We start from the raw sequence: 20,764 nt of genomic DNA on the forward strand, positions 1-20,764 counted from the left end.
GAGACAGGAACCAAACTGGGCTTCTGGAGAGCAGCCATCTCTCCAGCCCCTCCTCAAGGAAAACAAGTGAACTTAATAAATGCCATATGGTCCTAAAACTTTTCTTTATCTCAGTTGGTTTCTTTTCCACCCCTCCATCTAAGACTCTTTTTTATAACTTCTACAAAAACCACAACTAATTGCTATTACTTTAATAAGTTGCAAAAAATTTGGAAATATAGAAAAAGACAAGATCTCCTGAGTAAATTGGGAGCATGGAGACCTTGGGGGAGGATTAAAGGAGCAGGGGAGCGGAGAAAAATGTAGAGCTCGGTAAAAATCAATAAAAAAAAAACTTAAAAGGCCAAGAGAAGGTACAAAAGATTCTTTTATTACAATAAATTTTTGAAAAGAAGTCTTTTTCCCTTAAAGAAGTATGATTTCCCTTTATATCTAAATAAAAAAATCCAAGTTTAAAAAAAATGGGGAAATAAGTTGCAAATCTGTACACTAGCTAATCAGTTTTAAAATTAAAATTAGTGCTTTAAGTAGCCAAATGTAAATTGTGAAGAAATACTAAACTAAGATCCTCTGCTGGCCTGGGGAAACTGACTAAGCCCGTTCACCAGCTCACCAGTTGGACTGCATGTAGGCTTTAGGAAGAGACACCAGGAGCAGTGTTAGCCTTGGCACTGACGCTGACAAGACTTGGGTTTACTTTTCCTACCCAGGTACTGCTGTGTTTTATGTTTCTTGACCTTTGTTTCCAGGAGAAATCCCAGATGCAGCTTTCATCCATGCTGCAAGGAAAAAGCGCCAGATGGCCCGGGAGCTGGGGGATTTCACCCCTCATGATAATGAGCCTGGTAAAGGCCGCCTTGTCAGAGAGGATGAGAATGATGCCAGCGATGATGAAGATGATGATGAGAAACGCCGGATAGTTTTCTCTGTGAAAGAAAAGTCACAGAGACAGAAGATCGCCGAAGAAATAGGTAACGTGAGGAAATTGATAGCAAGCACGCTGGCCTGAGACTGTCACAGTTGCGTTTTACTGCCTTGCCTTAGAGGATTGTTCTTGCTCGAGTACAAATATCTTCCATAGCTGATAATTTTTCAGCATTTCTTGGGTAACCAGTATTGTCTTAAGTGCTTGTGCATAAATTTATATAAATATAATTTTATATAAGTTATTCTTAAGCTGTTGGCTTTGTGCTTCCCCTTGTAGAGTTGCTTTTGAGCTTAAAAGAAATGAAGAAACCAGTGATTGTAAGCATAACATTAAATACTGCTTTCCCTTCAAAGAACCAAGTGTCAACTAGGTGAAAATGGGTGTGTCAGCACTTGTGAACAGGACAGGATCTTTCCCTTCTTGCTGTTGGATGTTGATCTCTCTTGTTTTGATTGCAGGCATTGAGGGGAGTGACGATGATGCTTTAGTAACTGGAGAACAAGACGAAGAACTCAGCCGGTGGGAGCAGGAGCAGATTAGAAAAGGAATTAATATTCCTCAGGTAAGAAAACCTAGATTTTTAAAAATGAGAAGAGAAGTAGATGGGAGGGTTTTGTTACTGTCGTTACAGTGCAAACGTCAGTGAGCCTTCGCCACTCATTTCACAGAGGTCACAGAACTGGCGTGCCTTCTGTATTCATAATGCCCTTAAAATAAACTGCTTTAAATTCTCCCTTTGTATTAAGAATGGTGGACTAATGTCCAGTTTCTCCAACTGGTCCTCAGCAGCAGCATCTGGAAGCCCATTACAAAGGCAGTCCAGAGTCGGAAGGTGGGGGTTGGGCGCAGCACTCACTTAGTAAGTTATGACAAAAGTTTGAGAATACTGCCTTGATCCAAATGTTGGGGTTTTTGTTGCTGTTGCTGCTGTTTTAATTCCAAAGACAGTTTTCCAGGTATGCAAACGAATGAGATGATCAAACATATCTTCCAAAGTAGTTCCAATCACGTGTTCTGTAGCCGCATGGGGAGAGTTGCATAACGTGAGTGTTTTTACTGGTAGTGTGAGGGGTGTTGAGAGCAGAACATAGGGAGAGCCTTGGGCCAGTTGCAAGAGGCTTAGTTGTAAATTCTGATTGCCTGGTAATTTTCTGAGTACAGATAAGCCGCTTATCCTGATAAAATATTACCTGGATCATTCCATCTTTAAATTCTGGGAATCTATATTTCTGTAAATCATTAGAAATAAAACCAGTGATTTTTTTATTAAGAACTAAGAATTTATACAATTCTATATTCATTTGATTTTGAAGAATTCTGCATTTATTTTAATTTCTATTTGGGAACTGGGTATAGCTTTTGCTTTTTGCATTTTTTGGTTTTATTATAACACTACAGACATTTTATATTTTAAGTTTAGCTGTGAGTTTTCTCATTTCTTTTCAGGTTCAAGCAAGTCAGCCCACTGAAGTGAATATGTACTACCAGAACACTTACCAGACAATGCCTTACGGTGCATCCTATGGCATACCTTATAGTTACACAGCCTATGGATCATCAGATGCCAAGTCTCAAAAATCAGATAACACAGTCCCTTTCAAAACTCCCAGTAATGAGATGGCTCCCGTTACTATTGATTTGGTAAAGAAACAGCTTAAAGACAGGTAGGGCAGATCAACTTTTTAAAGACCTGTCCGCTTGCTTTCTGGTCCTTCAGGCAACTTGTAGTCTGGGGTAGCCGATGCAGAATGCCGGCAAAGAAGACTCACTGGCCCACCTTCAAAAGCTAAAAGAAGATGACTTCATGCTTTGCTCTGCTACCTTCTTGGATTACTCCTGTGGAAGCCTCAAAGTTTTTAAAATGCCACTCCATGAGCTTGTCGAAGACAGTGCTGATTGCACCTCTTGGACTCTGAAAGAGTAGTCAAGAGATGGGGGGAGACACAAAGCAGGATACTTTGGGTAGCCCTCCAAAGAACTATTTGAAGTCTGTAAACTGCCTTTTTAAATTCATTTTTTATTAATTAATTTTTTTTTGTAAGAAAAGCAGTACAGACGAAACCATTCCAAATATTTTTTTGTTCTAATAGTGGAACTAAAATGCATTATACTATTGCAAGAGTCCCGAAAACAGTGAGGTCTAGATGTAAATGTGTATATTTATCCTTTTGTGTTCTTAAGGTTGGACTCCATGAAAGAATTACACAAAGCCAATCGACAGCAGCATGAGAAACACCTGCAAAGCCGAGTGGACTCCACCAGGGCTATTGAGAGATTAGAAGGGTCTTCTGGGGGTATTGGTGAACGGTATAAATTTTTGCAAGAAATGCGAGGGTATGTCCAAGACTTGCTTGAGTGTTTCAGTGAAAAGGTAAGAATGCAAAATTACTAATCTCTTTGAATAAGGCAAAAATAGGGAGGCCTAGATAGCTTTTCTTAGAGCGTCTTGTAATTCTCAGAATAATGTGCTCACTCAGCCTTAGAAGTGTTTCATTTTTACTCCATTGGTTAAGGGCAACACAGTGCCTTGTACCAATATTGCTGGCCTGCAACGAATTGAGAGAATAAAAGGAATTCACCTAGCAGTGTTTTGTTTTTAGTTCAGGCCTAAGTTATTTTTATTTTTTTGGTGATTGTAAACATTTTGTAATTATTAGTAGTATATTACATGACAAGTTTTGTTTTGCTTTTTTAAACTAGATATTTTGGTGCTGTTTCTGTTAGTAATTTTCATCTAACCAAACCAATGCTTCATTCATTCCAGAAGCCATTCATTATCATAAGTTTTTATTTATTGAACATTGCTCATTTCTTCTGGATTCATTGCTTTAGTATGACAATTGATGCAATCTTTTGATTACACTTAAATAATGCATATGCTAACTTCCCAAGTAAGTTCCTGTTTGTTTGTTCGTTTGTTTTTGAGATAAGTGTACTCTACACATGTCGTGTAGGCATGTGCAGTGGTAATTTAGAGGTTTTGGAGGTGGAGGAGGAGTGGTGGGCCGCTCAGCAGGTGAAGGTCTCCCTGTTGAAGCCCTGTGAACTGGAAGGAGGGAAGCAACTCCCTAGAGTCGTCCTCTTGCCTCCACACACACCGGCAAAGCATCCACATACGTCAAGCATGCATACACAATAATAAAATTAATGCAGAAAATAGGGGTCTGGCTTGATGGATTGGTTTATAAGCATTCATGCATTTCACCTTATCTTTGAAAAATTAAATTCATGATCCTTAAATATCTTCAGAATCTCAGATAGGAAGGCACATTTTCCTTTATTGCGGATGAGATTTTTCTCTAGGATCTCGAAGTGTAAAGTATAGTTGGATGATTTTGTAAAATGTTTGCTCCACTACACAATAAAACCAAGGGCTTTCAAAAGAGTAGTTAGACTTGTCTCTCTGATGGATCTTTTCTGGTTCAGTTACGTGCGATCAGGTCTGGGATGGTAGCATTCATCGTGTCTTCTGTAGCACTTAGTACGGTTTGCTGCGGTTCTGGAGAAGCACCACAGTGTGATATTCCTTGTGGCAGGTCAGTTGTTTGGGGCCAGGCAGAAAGCACAAACTCAGCTGTCTGCTGAGCAGGGACTGGGAGAAGACTGGAAGTGGGACCTCCATGCCAGAGCCAGCTAGAATAAGGACCATTGCCTGAAACAGTGCTGTGTGGGAGTCGTCTCTGGGACCTGAAACAGTGCTGTGTGCCTGTGTGTGTGTGTGGGGGGGGGTGTCTCTGGGACCTGCTGCTTTAACTGTCTTGACTTTTGCTTCAGAGAACTTACAGACTTAGGCACTCAATTGCAAGCATAATGCTAACATGTAAAGTTAGATTGTCATCCCTGGGTTAAGAAAATATGGTAGGACATAGTGTCTGTTGCTGATTTATTAGTGTGTTTCCTCTCCTTGATTGCCATGGTTGCCATGTTCCTGGAGAAGTTTACTTAGGTAGTGCTGGTGGCCATAGACTCACTTTGATATTTTTGTACCAGATCTGAAGCCTTGCATAGTGAAGACATTTTCAGTAAAAGGAGCAGGTATTCCCGTATTTTAGAGACACCTACTTCCCTTCATTTTTACTTCTTCATATGCATGTGGCCAGCTGTATGTGCTTCTGAGTGAATTCTGCCATCAGTTGTCATCCGTAGAGTATTTGAAAATTCAAATTTAAAAGTAGGGATAATTGGCTAGATATGAATGTGTGTTTAGTTATGTAGTATAAATATTTTTTCAGAATAAGTTAAGCATTTCTTTTGTTTCTCTTTATTAAAGTCAGAGTGATTTTTAAACTTATCTGTAAATCATTCTAACGTCCATACCTTAGTTTCCCCTCCAGTCATCTTATTGTGTTTTTCTTCTTAAATTTGCTCCTATATATAGTAATAATAACTTTTATTTTGGAGTGGATAAAGAAATTGTGCAAACTCTTGAGATAAGTCGGTATTGTAAACTCTTTACGATGCCAGCGCAGGCTTGAGCTCTCCCAGTGGGGATTTCTTTAGTTTGGCATGCTTGTGAAAAGGAGGTTGTGAGTTAGATGAGAAGTCACACTGGTACGGCAGTGATTGGGACATAAAGTTTTAGGTTAGATAGTGACTTTAAACCACAGAACACTCATTGCTGATTTGGGGCCATTGCTGCCTCTAGTGTGCCAGATTAGAGAATAAAGTGCCTCCATCAGTTTGACCTCTCTGAACATTTGCCACTTTCACAACAGGGTTGTGCAAGAGTATAAAACTGCTGTATACAGACATCTTTGTATCCCACCCCACCTTTTTTATTTTCCATGTACAGTCTGTTCAGTTCAGGAAGATGCTTGTTGCCAGTGTTCCCAAACTCTAAATACAGTGTTTTTCAATTGTACCAACTATCAGGAAACTAGAGTTTCTGGTTTCTTTGGTATATGTGGTAGCCTTTAGTGTTTTGTGAAAGTTTCATAGCATTTGGTTGTTTTTTAAAGTATTTATAAAGAAAGATGTTCTGGTTTTTTAAATCTTAGATGCTATGTTCTGTAAGTCTGTATCCATTTTGTATTAAGTAAATTAGCTAAGTGTATTAGGCTGGAAAATTCTGTTTGAAAGCTGGTAATTTGTGAAGATTTATTACAAAATAAAGAAAACTTAAACATTTGCTAAGAAGAGAGACATTTCAGAGTTTGATTTCAGACCGGTTAGTTATAGCTAGAAATTTTATTTACCTCTTTAGGATATTCAGTAGAGCTACACACTAGTGTGACGTTATAGTGTCCTTGGTGTATATAAGTAAATGTTGCAGCAACCTAGAGCCTGACAGCTAGACAGACTTGTTACCTACCGTAGGTAGGGCCGTTGTAGCAGGTTTTGGCATAACACAACAATCCTTTAAGCCAGAAAGTTTACCAAATGTGGTATGTGCCTGTAATTGCAGCATTCAGGAAGATAAAACAGGAGGGTGTTTGGGGCCCATATTGAGTTCTAAACCAGCTGAAGCTACATAGAGAGACTTCATCTTAAAAAATAAAAATAGAAAAAGAAACCTACAAAATTGCTATCTATGTAGTTCATGTTGCTGGAAAACTAAAATGTAAACTTAGAAGACTCCTAAAACACACATTTTCTCTGAAGATGAAGCGCCCAAAGCTTTTCCTTATTCTGTTAACAGAAGCGGTCCATTTCTTGAGTCCCTTTGCTGTGGTGACCAGGCACTGGACGTGTAGTTGTAAGCAGCGGTGCTCCCTCACTCAGAGCTGCGCTGCCCTGCGCTGGTCGCGGTGGGACTCGTGATTGTTTTGTCCATAGAGTACTTTTTCAGAAACCGGAAATAGCATGGAACCCTCAGATGAGTAACAGCCGAGGAGTTTGGTGTTACGGAGTGTGTTGTATTTTTACAGGTGCCACTGATTAATGAACTTGAATCAGCAATACATCAGCTGTACAAACAGCGAGCTTCCCGCCTTGTCCAAAGACGACAAGATGATATTAAAGATGAATCTTCGGAGTTTTCAAGCCATTCAAGTCAGTCCATCTTGAAGGTTTTTATTTTTCATTAAACAACCTTGTTTACTTAGTGCAGCCTAATTGAAAATTAGACCGTTTTCTTTTAAAGAGCGTCCTTGTCCATCAGTTAGGTAGATCAAAAGTTGTAACGCATGGACTTGGATTATGTTTAAGAATCCGTATGACCTAAGCAAGGAGCTGAAAAATGTACTAATATTCTCTCCGTCTATTCTTTTCTGGGTGTTCTTTTCAGTCACCTGTAGAGCAAATACATGATCAGTATTTATCTTAAACCACTGTCTCTTTGCCCTAATGAACAGCCCACCCCACCTCTAGTTTCATTCTGCTCTTGACACTGGTACAAATGCTGGTTTTGATCCCAGTAAGATGCTGAATTTAGGGACTTGGGAGTTGTGGGAGGAGGGGTGAGGAGGCTGTGTTGTGCAGCACATGATAGCTTTAGGAGAAGAGGAGTTTGGTGCTGGCCCTCTGGGTAAAGCAAATACTTCTATGTTTCTTTTTAAATGTGCTTTGTTCCTAGTTTCCTGCATATACGTATTGCGTATTTTCCTATTTTAGTCAGCTAATGTCTATAATTCTTGAAGTTTTTGGAAAATGTAGAAATTTAATTGCATTATGTATGACATGAAATATGAAAAAAAAACAATTAATTGAAAACTTTTAAAAATTCCTATAGGCGAGATTTTTTAGCCAGAAGCCCTGGAAAACCTTTTAGTTCCGTTTTCCTCATTGCCCTCCATATTCTTGGGTGGTCTGCTGGGACCTTCCTAGTGTGGGTTTCTCGTGGTTTCTTTGTGCTAGCAGTCACTGTGTATCACGGTTACTTGACGTGCTCATTTAAAATGCAGATCTTCTGGTCCCATACCTGGAGATTCTTCTAGGTTCTTCCTGTCCAGGAATCTGCATGTTAAACAGCTGCTCTGAATGATTCATAAAGGAGCCTAGTGCTGTTTTTAGAACAGTACACAGCCCATCCTCCATTCGGGCACTGGCTCCATGAGGAGCATCCTCCTGTGTGTCTGATGGCTGTTGGAGAGGCATAGAGAGAAGCTATAGTGGTTCTCAGCTCTGATCCATGCAGATTCAGCTGCGACCCATTTGAATGGCTTTGGCCTGGCTTTGCTGTAAAAGTTTAAATTACATCATTGACATTGGGCACCTAAATGACTAATGCGTCCCTCCCAGATTACTTTTGATCCAGAGAGCCAGATTTCGGGGGCAGATTACAGGTAACCATTGTACATCTAAAGGAAATAATTTCCTCTAACTTTATAGTGTGAGCTATATATCATGTATACTATCCTTGCTATTTATAATCTATTCTTCATGCTATGAGGCTATATAGTTACCTGGAATTTGAAGTGAGTTCTATGATGCATGCTAATTAGACTAAAAAACGGAAAGTATTACAAGGCAGTGGAAAAGTAAAAAAAAAAAATCACTATTTTTGAGGGATATAATTGACAGAGAATTAAGGAAAATTACATGAGATATTAAGGAATCAATTCATTGCCCTTTTTAAAAAGAACAATATCAGGTTTATCTCTTTAGGCTATAAGATCTTATCTGCAGTTACTTTATATAGTTTTGACAAAAATGAAGGAAGCCAAATCTTGAGTCTTTGGTTTCTCACCTAACCTGTAAGCTCTAGAGAGTATACCCTAATGTCAGCTATTTTGAAGGAAGAATTAAAAACTCAGTTTGGAAAAGTCAACTGTTATAAATAGTGAGCTCTAGAATAGTTTGGAGACTTTATACAGAGCAGAATTTAGGGCTTGTTTTTCTGTTGCTCATTTCAGTAGCAAAAATCTCCGTGGACAATCTGCATAAGCTTTAGATGATGCCATTCATTGTGTGTGTGTCTGTCTGCCCACCAACCCCGTGTTTTGTTTTGCTCTTCAATAACTATTCGTATTTTCCAGAATTTAAGTAGAAGTGAGGGAATTGCAGAAGACATTTTCCTTTCACCTCGTACTCTAAGCAAGTTTGTCGAGCCACTGACACCTCATTGTAGGAGTGATCTAGTGGACACTCCTCTTAATTCTCACACTGTGCACAGGGCTTCCACTTTTGCTTTTCTTTTGTAAAAGATTTGTTACTGTGTTTTAAATTACATGGATGTGTGTGTGTGTGTGTGTGTGTGTGTATGTATGTGTATGTGTGTATGCATGTGCATGCACTGAGTGCTGGTTCCCTTGGAGGTCAGAAACAGAACCCTATAGTTAAAGTTAGCAGGCTGTTGTAAGCTCCCCGATGTGGGTACTGAAACCCAAACTTGGGTCCTCTGCAAGAGCAATGTGCACTCTTACTTGCTGAGCCATCTTTTCCTCTCCAATCTTGTGTTCTATGTGAATAGGCACTACCGCCAGAAAGGCCAGTACTAGTAATGGATCAAAGAGACTGAGGAAACAGATGTACTGTTTCAATAGGGAACCTCAAAGCTAATGTATAGCTTCTGGGAGAGAATTTATAGGGTGTCCCTCTTTTTAGATGTGGTGCTGGGGGTTGAATGGTCTTGCTACCTGCAGGCAAGCTGTCTACCAGCGGACCTGTGTCCTTGGCCTAGGTAACAAAGGGTGGATGCTGTGAAGGAAGCAACTGCCACTGTTTTGAAACTGGGATGAGGACCTGGGACATAAATGTCCCAGGAGAGGGTTGGAAGCTAAAGCTGCCATGGAGTTCTCAGGGGGCTGGCCTGTTACTAAGAGGAATCACAGAGTGGCAAGGGTTGCATGGTGTGAAAGGAGCACTGAGTGCAGCATGTGCCCGCTCGAGTGCCAGTCTACGAGCAGTGTTAGTGAGTGTCCTGGGCTAAGACAGCATAGGTTATTAAACCTTTGGCTACAAAACTCTTACGTCTTTCTACGTTTCTCTGCTGCCATTGTCATCATTCAGCATCTTTCTTAAAAATATCATTTTTTCTTTGCATGGAGAATGTAATTTTTTGTTTGTTCATTGTAATAGGATAAGGTAGTCCTGTTATTTAGGCAGAAATAGCGAGTTAGCCCAGTGATCATTGTGCTCTTAGAAGTCATTGTTTTAATTCTTCTACTTTTTCTCATGGAAACTCAATAATTCCAAGATTTGTTCTATACTAAAAACCTATCTAGTTCTGTATTTAAAACCTATCTAGTCATTGCAGAATCTTGCTGTTGGGATTAGCAAGCAGTCTTATCATAATGGCTTGATCTGTGCAAATTCTTTCCTCATGATTGTTGAAGGAAGACTGTTAATTTTAGCTGTTTGTTGTTTTACAGATAAAGCTTTGATGGCACCAAATCTTGATTCCTTTGGACGTGATCGGGCACTGTATCAAGAACATGCAAAACGTCGGATTGCAGAGCGGGAGGCCAGGAGGTGATTTTGAAAGTACTTGCTGTGTGTTGTTAGGGAAGCTGGAATTGTTTTTAATCTCATCCAGAAATCAATGTTTGTTATGTAGGACTCGCCGTAGGCAAGCCAGAGAGCAAAGCGGTAAGATGGCAGATCACCTTGAAGGCCTTTCCAGCGATGATGAGGAGACGTCCACAGACATTACTAATTTCAACCTGGAGAAAGGTGAGACTCATCAAATTGTTCTCTACTTGGTTGTGCTTTAAATTTTTCTTTTTACTGAAATTAAAAAAAAAAAACACACACACACACACACACTTAGTTTTGTGTATGTCTGCTTTCCACCATGAGCTTGTGGAGGCCAGGACAACTTGAAAGAATTGGTTCTCTCCTTCACCATGTGAGTCTCCAGGGACTGGACTCAGGACACCATGCTTGGTGGGCCCCTGAGCCATTGTGATAGCCCTTGTGGGTTTTAATCATCAAATGAACAAAGTTTTTGTGTCTTTTATAATAAGTGAGGTGCTGTTTTACATCCATTTAACAGTGTTGGGAGATTTAATTAATATTTGTATATAAACCATGTGTTGGAGCCGGTGGTCCAGCTAGTGAAGCTGTCTGCTTTGAAAGTTAAAGCTGGAGAGTGATTTCAACCAAGAGCAGGAGTTGGTACAGCTGTATGCTAGGCATTCCTAGAGTGTTCCCTGAGTAAATTCTCTTTCCCACCATTGGCTGTAGTCATTTGGAATTACAGTGACTATGTGCTATTAGAGAACCTTATTAACTGTGACCTCTTCCCCCTCATTGAAGTAGAACTTAAAGTCTCACACTTGCGAGGCACACAGTCTGTCACTGAGCTGTAGTCTCAGCCTTTAAAAATACATTGGGAGACAGTCTTTCTAAGTTACCCTGACTGGTCTTGAACTTGTGATCCTTTTGTCTCGGCTTCCTAGTGTTACTAGGCTCAGTTTCTCTGACTTGTGGTTTTTGAAACAGGGCCTCATAGCCCAGGCTAGCTTTAGCTCATTTTGTGCCCATGCTGAGTTTCTGATTGTTACCTAGTCAAGAATGTTATTGAACTCTTGGTCTTCCTGCCTCCACTCCCTAAATGCTGGGGTTGCAGTGTACATCAGCACAGCTAACTTGACGTGTGAAACATTCAAAAGGGTGATGATGCTCAGCATTGGTCCATCATCCAGACTGAAGATGTTGGCATTTGATTGGTTTGCTATTTCTGTGTGTCCTTGTATGTCATTGCTTCGTTGGAAATGAATCACTATAAACATGACATTCTTTCCACAAAGAATTGGAAACAAGTTTCAGTTCTCCTGTCTGTATTCGGGTTCCGAGGATTGCCCCCAGGTAGCAGGGCTTGGGAATGAGCTCCGTACTGTTGATCTCCCTCAACAGTGAAGACAGTACACTTCTGTGTGCTGTGAACACTTAAGTGGTATCCTGCTACTTTCAGACTTTTTTATTATTATTATTCTAGATCGCATCTTGAAAGAATCCAGCAAAGTTTTTGAAGATGTCCTTGAGAGTTTCTATTCAATTGACTGCATTAAAGCACAGTTTGAAGCATGGCGTTCAAAATACTACACGTCCTATAAGGATGCTTACATTGGTCTCTGTTTGCCAAAACTTTTCAACCCTCTCATCAGACTGCAGCTCCTCACCTGGACTCCTCTTGAGGTGGGTGGTTTCTAACACTCTTGAAAAGCAATGTAACCTAGGATTTGGGTTACTTTTGTCTAAAAAGCTAGAGAGGAAAATAGAGCATACTCTGTAATCAGTTAAGATAGACTGTATCTGAGGTTAATCTGTTTTTATTTTTTTTATTTATTTATTTATTTATTTATTTTGGTTTTTCGAGACAGGGTTTCTCTGTGGCTTTGGAGCCTGTCCTGGAACTAGCTCTTGTAGACCAGGCTGGTCTCGAACTCACAGAGATCCGCCTGCCTCTGCCTCCCGAGTGCTGGGATTAAAGGCGTGCGCCACCACCGCCCGGCCGTTAATCTGTTTTTAAATAAAGTCTTTTTAATTACTCTTCCAAAAACTTTTTTTTGTGATGTCAGTTTATATAAAAATAACACTGGGTTATGAGCATGAAGAGAGAAGTTAGTCTTTTTATCCTAGGAGAGCTTGGACCCTGTTGGGAAAGTGCCATAGGAGAGTTGTAAAATGAGGATTTGAGCAGAGTGGTCATGAGAAGTGCAAAGGGTGAAGTGCACTGCTAGGCGTGAAGATGGAGTCCGGAGAGCCTGAGGTCCTGCCCTGAGGGCGACGAGGTTATGATTGGTCTTTCTAAGTTACTGACACGGTGACTTCAAAATAAGGAAAGGGGCCTTTCAATGAATCCTCTTAACAACCTAAAGGAATGTGAGTTCCAGAAACTGCTTGCTTAGTTCCTGGAAAGTACCCGATCTAGTGGAATTTGATCCCTTGCATGTGGTTTCAGTAGAGCGCAGAGCTTAAGGCTGTGTGGATCGGAAGGACTTTTTATTTAGCTTCTTTCTGTAGCCACGGCTTTTAGCTTTCTTGGACTTCTTGAACACCTTTTGCTGTCCCAACATCTCAGAACTGCTGTGTCCCATGTAGGACCAGCCCTGCTGCATGTGCTGTCCTGAAGTAGAAGTTTGCTCCATCTGCGTCTTTTCTTTCATGATCATGGTCCTGTGCCATTCTCCTAATCTGGAAATGGTATTTTGAATATTTTTTGTATGTTTTACTTGCTTATTACAGCTGAAGGGTAACTCTAACGTGGCTGAAAGTAGAAGTAGACATTGTTTTAAATGTTTGAAAAAACTTTTTTTTAATATGTTTTAGGCAAAATGCTGTGACTTTGAATATATGCTCTGGTTTGAGTCTCTGCTATTCTATGGCTGTGAAGAACGAGAACAAGAGAAGGACGATGTTGATGTTGCTCTGTTGCCCACCATTGTGGAGAAGGTGATTCTTCCCAAGCTGACAGGTAGATATCAGGAGGGACCTCGTTGTACTGGGTTTCTCAGACGTGCCTCAAGTTCTTTGTTCAGTGACCCTTCCATCATAGATGTTACACAGTCAATGTTAGGTACCAGTTAACTGACTGGCCCAGGGATTTTTAAAGATAGAAAATTCTTAGACTGGGGTTTGAAGACCACTGTGAGAGCAATAGTTGCAGTAGGTTGGTTCCAGAGACTCAAGATTGCTTGATGCCAAAGTGAATATTTTGAGGGAGTCATACACATTTGTTTTGTTCATTTTCTTGGAAAGTGAGAAATCGCTGTTACAGAAATTTGTTTAACTGTCAAGAGGTTTGCTGGTAGAGCTGTTTTAAAATTTTTTAACAAAATTAAAAATAAAGTTGGAGTTTAATTAGAAATTTTGGTTGTCTGGGATACAAGAGAACACAAAAGTAAATGAATGCATTTATGACCAAAGGACTGTCTGACAGTAAAGTAGGCTGCAGTTTTCACATCTTGTCTCCCTTCCAACAGTGATAGCTGAGAACATGTGGGATCCTTTTTCTACAACACAGACTTCAAGAATGGTTGGAATCACACTAAAATTAATAAACGGCTATCCTTCGGTAGTCAATGCAGAAAATAAAAACACACAGGTACTTTACTTCCTATGCTTGGGAAGTTTTTTTCTTCTTCTTTTGAAAATGGACCAGAGTTTAAGAGAATGAATGGTTATTCGGAATCAAGCAGGAATCTGGATTCTCCCAGTTGGGTAATCCGGGCTGTTAAAGTCTGGAATGTATACAATTAAGCTGCTAGTTTTCAGCTGTACAAATCTCTATGAAGAAAGATACAGTTAGTTTATCACCAGCACAGCCTACTTCCAGTTCCACTGGTCAGGCATCCCTGTAAAAACTGAAAGTAAAACCACTAGATTAGTCCATGATTGATGTTTGAAACTTAAATCGTATAAATAAAATGGCCAGATACTCTTACAGTTAACCCCCAAATGTAAAATTTCTCTCACTGAGCTGGCTGGAAAAGACTTTCATCCTTGTTGAATTTGGACTAACCTCATTTTGAAAACGATCTATGCTGATTTTAAATCTTTATATAGATTTGAGTTTAAAAATTTGTAAATAGCTTTATTGATTAGTAATTGTTGAGAGGTTATCTGGTAGAGTTGTAAGTATTAAAATTATTTAACATAATTCAAATATAATTCTTTTAACTCTATAGGTATACCTTAAAGCACTTTTATTGAGGATGAGAAGAACTTTAGATGATGATGTATTTATGCCCTTATATCCCAAAAAGTAAGTAATTCATGCGAACATTAAGCATAACATTCCATGTTTCCTTTCAGAGTGTAAGCTTCTAGAAAAGTAAATGTAGCTTGAAATACAAACTTTACTTGTGTAGTAAAGACTGGAGGGATTGATCTTCTGAACAGAATAAAGCAAATAATGCTCTTTGTTCTTTCTTAGTATCTCAAAATTCAGTTTTGTGGTTTGGGTTCTGCTTAGACTCTTCCTCTGTTTTTGTAAAATCTACCTCTGTCCTCTCCCGTCTCTCTCTTCCCTCCCCTCTCTAGCCATCCCCTTTTCCTCTCTGTCCTCCTCTCTCACTACCCCTGAACCTCTCTCCTCTCTATCCCTCCTCTCATCCCTGTCCCTCTCCCTTTCTCTGTCTATTCCTGTCCCTTTCTTTCTCCCTCTTTATACTCCTGCTATGTGTGTGTTTCTTCTGGGATGAATGCTAAAGAAACACTCTGTCCTGATCCTCACCCGAGCTGTACACTTCTGGGTTCTGATCCTGTTTATTTGTAGACATTCTTGTTGATAGGAGTGAAACAGCATTTACTTATACAGTATTTGATTGTGTTTTATTTCTCTTTTAGTGTCTTAGAAAATAAAAATTCTGGGCCTTACTTATTTTTTCAACGACAATTTTGGTCTTCTGTCAAGGTATGTATATATTTATAGACCATCTAAAATTTATAATTTTTTGGACTTTATGTAGCATATTTTGAAAGACTTTTTGTTTATTAACTCTGTAGGCTTATATTGGTGTGGTATTACACACACACACCTTTATCTTATAACCAAATATTATCCTAAAAGTTTATTTCAGTTTAATGTTTTCACAGGAAAATTTGAAAGTGAGGCCCAGGCTGTCCCACAGGCTGCTTAACTAAGCTTCAGCACTGAACACAGAGGGACGTGTTCAGCAGCCAGAGCACCAACTCCCTCTTGGGCTTCCGGGGACAGCACTGGCCAAGACAAACGCCTTTCTAGCATGCTGTACACTCGGCAGGCGGATAGCAGACAGATTATACCAGCTGTGGTGGTATAGATAGATGAGGGTCCCCGAGGGAGTTCAGATGGGCAACTCTAGCATTGTAGTAGTCGATCCTGTCTCCAGGAAGCGACCCTGAGATTATAGTATCAGGATTAAGTAGAGTCCAAGTTAAGAGAGTGGACTTTGATTAGGATTGAAACAAGTACTGGAGGGTGGGATGAGGGAGCAGTAGAGTCGTGTATCCTGGAGGTCATAAGAAGCCATCAGATTTTGTCTCTCCGTTTTCCCTTGGGCTAATGCACACATTTGGCTTTCAGTACAGTTTTCTGAGTTTTCATAATATATAGTTGTCATCACTAACACGATGAAAGACATCTTCATAAACTTCCCCTTCCTGTTTGTGTTCTGTGGTTTTCTTTGCAAGAATGTATTCAGTGGAAAGTCTAAGGTAGGGACTGAGTTTGGCTCTCCTTGAGTGAGATTCACTGGCATTCTGTTATCAGTAGTTTGCTGCTTTTTACTGCTGGGTGGGATTCTGTAAGGTGCCAGAGTTGAGCTCTTGTTTCTGTTTAGTTCGTTTCCTAATGAGGAGGAATTGCGATGGTTTCCAGTTGGAGTAATGAGGGATAGAGAGAAAAAAGCAGGAGAGGCTGCTTGTTTCACACCGACAGCACGTTCAAAGGTTCTGTTCACTCCTTCCTCTGCATTTTCTACATTGCTTAGTGGTGTTGAGCTTTCGGTGTGTCCTTAGGTATTTTACTCATGTTTTCAGTTGAACTTAGAGTTCTGTGTTCTGAAAGGAACATAGGGTTATGATTTTAAACTTTTGTCTCTGCTTTGTCATTTAACTTTTCATTCAAGTATTCCAAATTTGGAAGTTGTGGTGGGTTTTTGTTGTTGCTGAATTGGGGTCTTCTGTAGCCCAGGCCTATTTCAGACTTGGTGTGTAGCTAATGACGACCTTGAACTCCTGTCCTCTTACCTTAGTGCTGGAGTTGAGACTGCACCACTTGTGATGGAGCTGTGCACTGGGCCTGGACCACAAGTTCTGATTTGTCTCCTCCTACTGTTAGGGTTGTTTTAGAAGTCATACTTAATTATGAACTTCTGAACCTGAGGTTTCAGTTTGGGTTTTCATAGCTGTGTCATCTATTTCCATTTTTAGTTTAGGGGCTGCAGAGACGGCTCAGTGGTTAAGAGCACAAAGGACCCAGGCACTCACAGTGGCTCAAGGGGATAGAACACCCTCCTCGGTTCTCCTTGGGCACTGCACAGATGTGCAAACGTGCATGCAGGAAGAACATCCATACACGTAAAACTGTATTTAGATGTAAGGCCTGGATTAGATCCCTTTGTTCCAGGCTGTGTGCTGTGAAGATAATCCTCTCTCCGTTGAGTTGTTTTACCTTAGCTGAAAGTTGGTTGAGTGTGTGTGTGAGTTGTGGTTTCTAGTATGGAAAGGACAAACACATGGCCACCTTAGAGATGACTTGCTGTATAGATCTTATGTGTTGAAGTACTCTTTACTATCTGTTTATTATGCCACATCCTTTATATTGAAACCTCAGAATGTCAAGTAGACACCATCACTGTCAGGGAGGCACAGTCTGAACTGCAGTGCCATTCCATTGGTAAGACAAGATGTGAATCTTATTCAAGCCAGCCTGTCTGAATAGTCCGTCCAAATTGGGTTCTGCAAGAGAATTAATTCTGAATACCCTCAAGCCTCCATTGTTTGTAATGAGTTTTCTCTTAAACAGGACTGGTTTTTTGTTTGTGTTTTCCTTAAGAAAATTGAATGGAGATACTTGGGTCCTTTCTGTAGGTTTGTTTCTGTTATGAAGCTCTGCTTGAGCAAAGGTAACAACTAGTATGCTTGCTGTGACCACTGGAAGAAGGTGCAGAGATGCACTGAAGGTGGGGCGCAGAAAGGGGATGATAGCTTAGATTTGTGCAGTTAAGAGGCAGACAGGTTGGATGGAGGTGGAGTCAAATTACTTGACGAAGAGGCCAAGAATGAGCAATGTGTGCTTCTGGCCTGAATGCTTGGAACATAATGCCACCGTTTACCAGACTGAGACATACTGGGAAACTAGACCTTATGAGAGATGGGCTGAGGCCTCCATGTCATGACAGTGTCCTTCATTTTAGACGTAAATGTCCAGAGAGTGTGTGCCTATGCAGACTGGGAGATTTGTCAGCAGTGCCGAGCTAGAGTCCGAGATGAAGTCCTGCTAAGGGCCTGGGTACTGGTTGGTCTGGGCAACAGCGTTGCCCGAGAGTACTTTCTACACTGACAGGAAATGTTCTCTCTGTGTGGTGACCAGTATGGCATCCAGTAGCTACACTGACGTTCATGTTTTAGCTAAAATTTGAAATTCAAGAATTCTTTTACTGTAGGAAATATTTAGATTCTTCAGAAGTGTTTATTAATACTTTGTCAAGGCATCCATCCATCTTACTTCATCTGGTATTTTACTATGTAAGTAATTTAACTATGTAAGTAATTTACTTTGTACTTTATAATAATTGCTTGATATTACCTCTCAATTTCTTCTTTTTTTTTAATAGCTATTGGGAAATTTCCTTCAGTGGTATGGCATTTTCTCAAACAAAACTCTTCAGGAGTTGTCAATAGATGGCTTGTTAAATAGATACATTCTCATGGCTTTTCAGAATTCAGAATATGGAGATGACAGCATCAAAAAAGCCCAAAATGTAAGTTGGATAACACATACTGTATTTTTAAAGCATGTACTTCAAAGCGAATTCACTTTTCTTTGTTTGAAGAATAAGATTTTTGTAAAAGTTAGCATTTAAACTATCCAGGTAGTCCCAAATATGTTACATATTTTTTTAACCCCCCAAAAATAATTGATCTTAACCAAGAGGCCAAGAGTTGATACATTAAAAGTATATCTATATATGGTTGATACATTAAAAGTATATCTATATATGTGGTTTTGTGAGTGTTTTGTAGATAACAATTAAATTTTTATTTTAGAAGTAATTTTCTTCATGGTTGATGGCTTTGAGCAGTTTAGAATAACTGCTTTTTTTGCTCTCAAATAATTTTCATAATTGGGTTTTCTTTCTACTTACAGTCATAGGTTACACAATTTGATGGTTTTAAAATATATATTTGTAATAACCGTTAACAGTTAATCACTAAATCAATATAAATTTATTAGTAGCAGTAATTTTTTTAACCTCTTACTAAATCCCAATACTGACAGGTAGCCTCAATACTTGCAAATACTTGTGTATGTTTCCTGTAAAGCTGAATGTTACTCCTCATGTGGACATTTTACTGTTGGCCAATCCTAGTGACCTATTTCAGTGTGCCTTTCAATTAAGTAAGACAGCTTCACTGGAAGAAGAAATACCCAGCAGTCAGGAAGACTGCTTCATTCTCTTTGACCTTTACGACCTTGACATCTCTGAAGGCCAGTCATTTGTAGTGTGCTTTTGGTGTAGTTTGTCTAAGCTCTCCATTAGATTCAGGTTCTGCATCTCTGGCAGAGGTTGTTCCCTATTCCCTGAATGTGGTTATCTCTTAGAAGTAGACTTCTGCAACCATGCAACATGTCCCCACTCTTTTTTTGTTAAACTTTCTTTTTATTTATTCTTTGTATCTTTCACATCATGCTTCCTGATCCCACCCATCTCCCCCCCAATAAAACAAAATAAAATTTAATAGTTAAAAGGAGGGGAAGAAGGGGAAAATCTCATCATGGAAGCTGCAGTGTGACACAGTGAGTCACTCAGTAAACCCCTTTATCCACACATGTTTACATGGGGAGGGGGCATGTCAGTCCTGCAGACCAGGGCTACAGGGCCTCCATGACACAGGGCAGCAGTGGGATGTCCCAGTGAGCGCCCAGTGTCGATGGTGTAGCAGAGATTCTTTGTGATGAATAGGTCCCCTCTTTTTAAGAGAGTGCTTTCTGGAATGAGATGTTTTGGCTCACTTTATATCTGCTGTATCCCTGGGATAAGTCATATCTTTAGTAACCCTTGGTTCTTATAATGGCTAGTCTGTTTGGATAACAGCTGCCCAGAGTAGATGGTTTTCTTGAAAAAATCAGTCCCATATTTTTTAAGCCTTGGCACTAAGGCCAGAATGTCACAATTCCTTGTTCACTGGGTTGAGGCTCTGCTGTGTACCGTATCTCTGGTGTAGATAGTTTTAATCTTACTTTGGGTAACTGGGTTCCTACAATCAACATGGATACTACTCACTGAAGTTTTCCTGAAGGAAGAGACTATAGTACCATATCTATACATGTGTTTTTACATGGGAAACATAGTTTGTTTAAAGTCACATTTGATAACTGAAAAAATATAGGCAACCAGTTATCAATTTTATGTCTGTTTAAATAGTTGGCAAACTATCTTGTTTTGAGTGTCTGAAGCATTGTAAAAAATCAGATGTTGGTTTAGTTAATGTAAGAGGTCAGATTTTTAAAGAGCTACCTTATGTAGTAGTAAGGATCAACCATTATTTAGTTTGGTTTTTGGACATTTTCATTCTGTTTTAACTATTTTATTTGCATCTTCTTCATAGGTAATCAACTGTTTCCCTAAGCAGTGGTTTGTGAATCTGAAAGGAGAAAGAACCATTTCTCAGTTAGAAAATTTTTGCCGATATCTTGTACATTTAGCAGATACAATTTACAGGAATAGTATTGGGTGCTCTGATGTGGAAAAAAGAAATGCAAGGTAATTTATTTTTTTCAATTAATGAAATGAATCAAATTTCTTTTATAGTCACATTTAATATTAAATAATCAAGAGTAGTCATTTTAACTTATTTCTTAATTTACTGTTTAAACAATTTCATTACATTATATATGTATATATAGGATATACTCTGATCATATTCTCTTAAATTATACATGTACTATTACAAACCTACCAAAATACACAACTTCTAGTTTGTACAATTTTTGTCTTTTTTTTTTTCAGTACATTAAATTTGGAAGCTTTTAGAGAAAACTTAACAGTAGGAGTCAGAGTCACGCCTGAGGCAGTAGATAAACTTGGATTTGTCTTCTGAGAAGAAGTGAATAGAATGAGAGTTTTAGGATGTAGTGATCCTTAGCCATTGAGCTCTCGTTCTGTGGACATAAAGCCTGGAAGGAGCGAATGGCCATTGAGATGTGGACTATGCTAAAATTGAGTATTTAGAGCCTTGCTGCTCTCTTGGTCCCTATTATGGACTAAAGAGCATTTCATGATTGTTTTGGGAATAGCTTATGTC

General features: G+C 39.5%; 1 protein-coding gene across 1 annotated transcript in view; it reads left to right on the forward strand.

Moving 5' to 3' along the window:
* The window catches only part of Paxbp1 (PAX3 and PAX7 binding protein 1), a 28,370-nt gene extending 8,128 nt beyond the window's left edge, over window positions 1-20,242 (forward strand). The window contains exons 3-16 of the mRNA XM_026787722.1: window positions 745-971; window positions 1,387-1,490; window positions 2,375-2,592; window positions 3,110-3,299; window positions 6,796-6,919; window positions 10,180-10,279; window positions 10,365-10,480; window positions 11,748-11,947; window positions 13,082-13,226; window positions 13,735-13,856; window positions 14,440-14,516; window positions 15,101-15,167; window positions 18,073-18,219; window positions 20,069-20,242. Coding sequence (XP_026643523.1) covers window positions 745-971; window positions 1,387-1,490; window positions 2,375-2,592; window positions 3,110-3,299; window positions 6,796-6,919; window positions 10,180-10,279; window positions 10,365-10,480; window positions 11,748-11,947; window positions 13,082-13,226; window positions 13,735-13,856; window positions 14,440-14,516; window positions 15,101-15,167; window positions 18,073-18,219; window positions 20,069-20,227 — 1,996 coding nt within the window. The 3' untranslated portion in view covers window positions 20,228-20,242. The remainder of the gene's footprint in view (window positions 1-744; window positions 972-1,386; window positions 1,491-2,374; window positions 2,593-3,109; window positions 3,300-6,795; window positions 6,920-10,179; window positions 10,280-10,364; window positions 10,481-11,747; window positions 11,948-13,081; window positions 13,227-13,734; window positions 13,857-14,439; window positions 14,517-15,100; window positions 15,168-18,072; window positions 18,220-20,068) is intronic.
* Window positions 20,243-20,764: the final 522 nt, after the last annotated feature.

The sequence above is a fragment of the Microtus ochrogaster genome, chromosome 2 (genome assembly GCF_000317375.1).
Source record: "Microtus ochrogaster isolate Prairie Vole_2 chromosome 2, MicOch1.0, whole genome shotgun sequence".
In the NCBI taxonomy this organism is placed as follows: Eukaryota; Metazoa; Chordata; class Mammalia; order Rodentia; family Cricetidae; genus Microtus; species Microtus ochrogaster.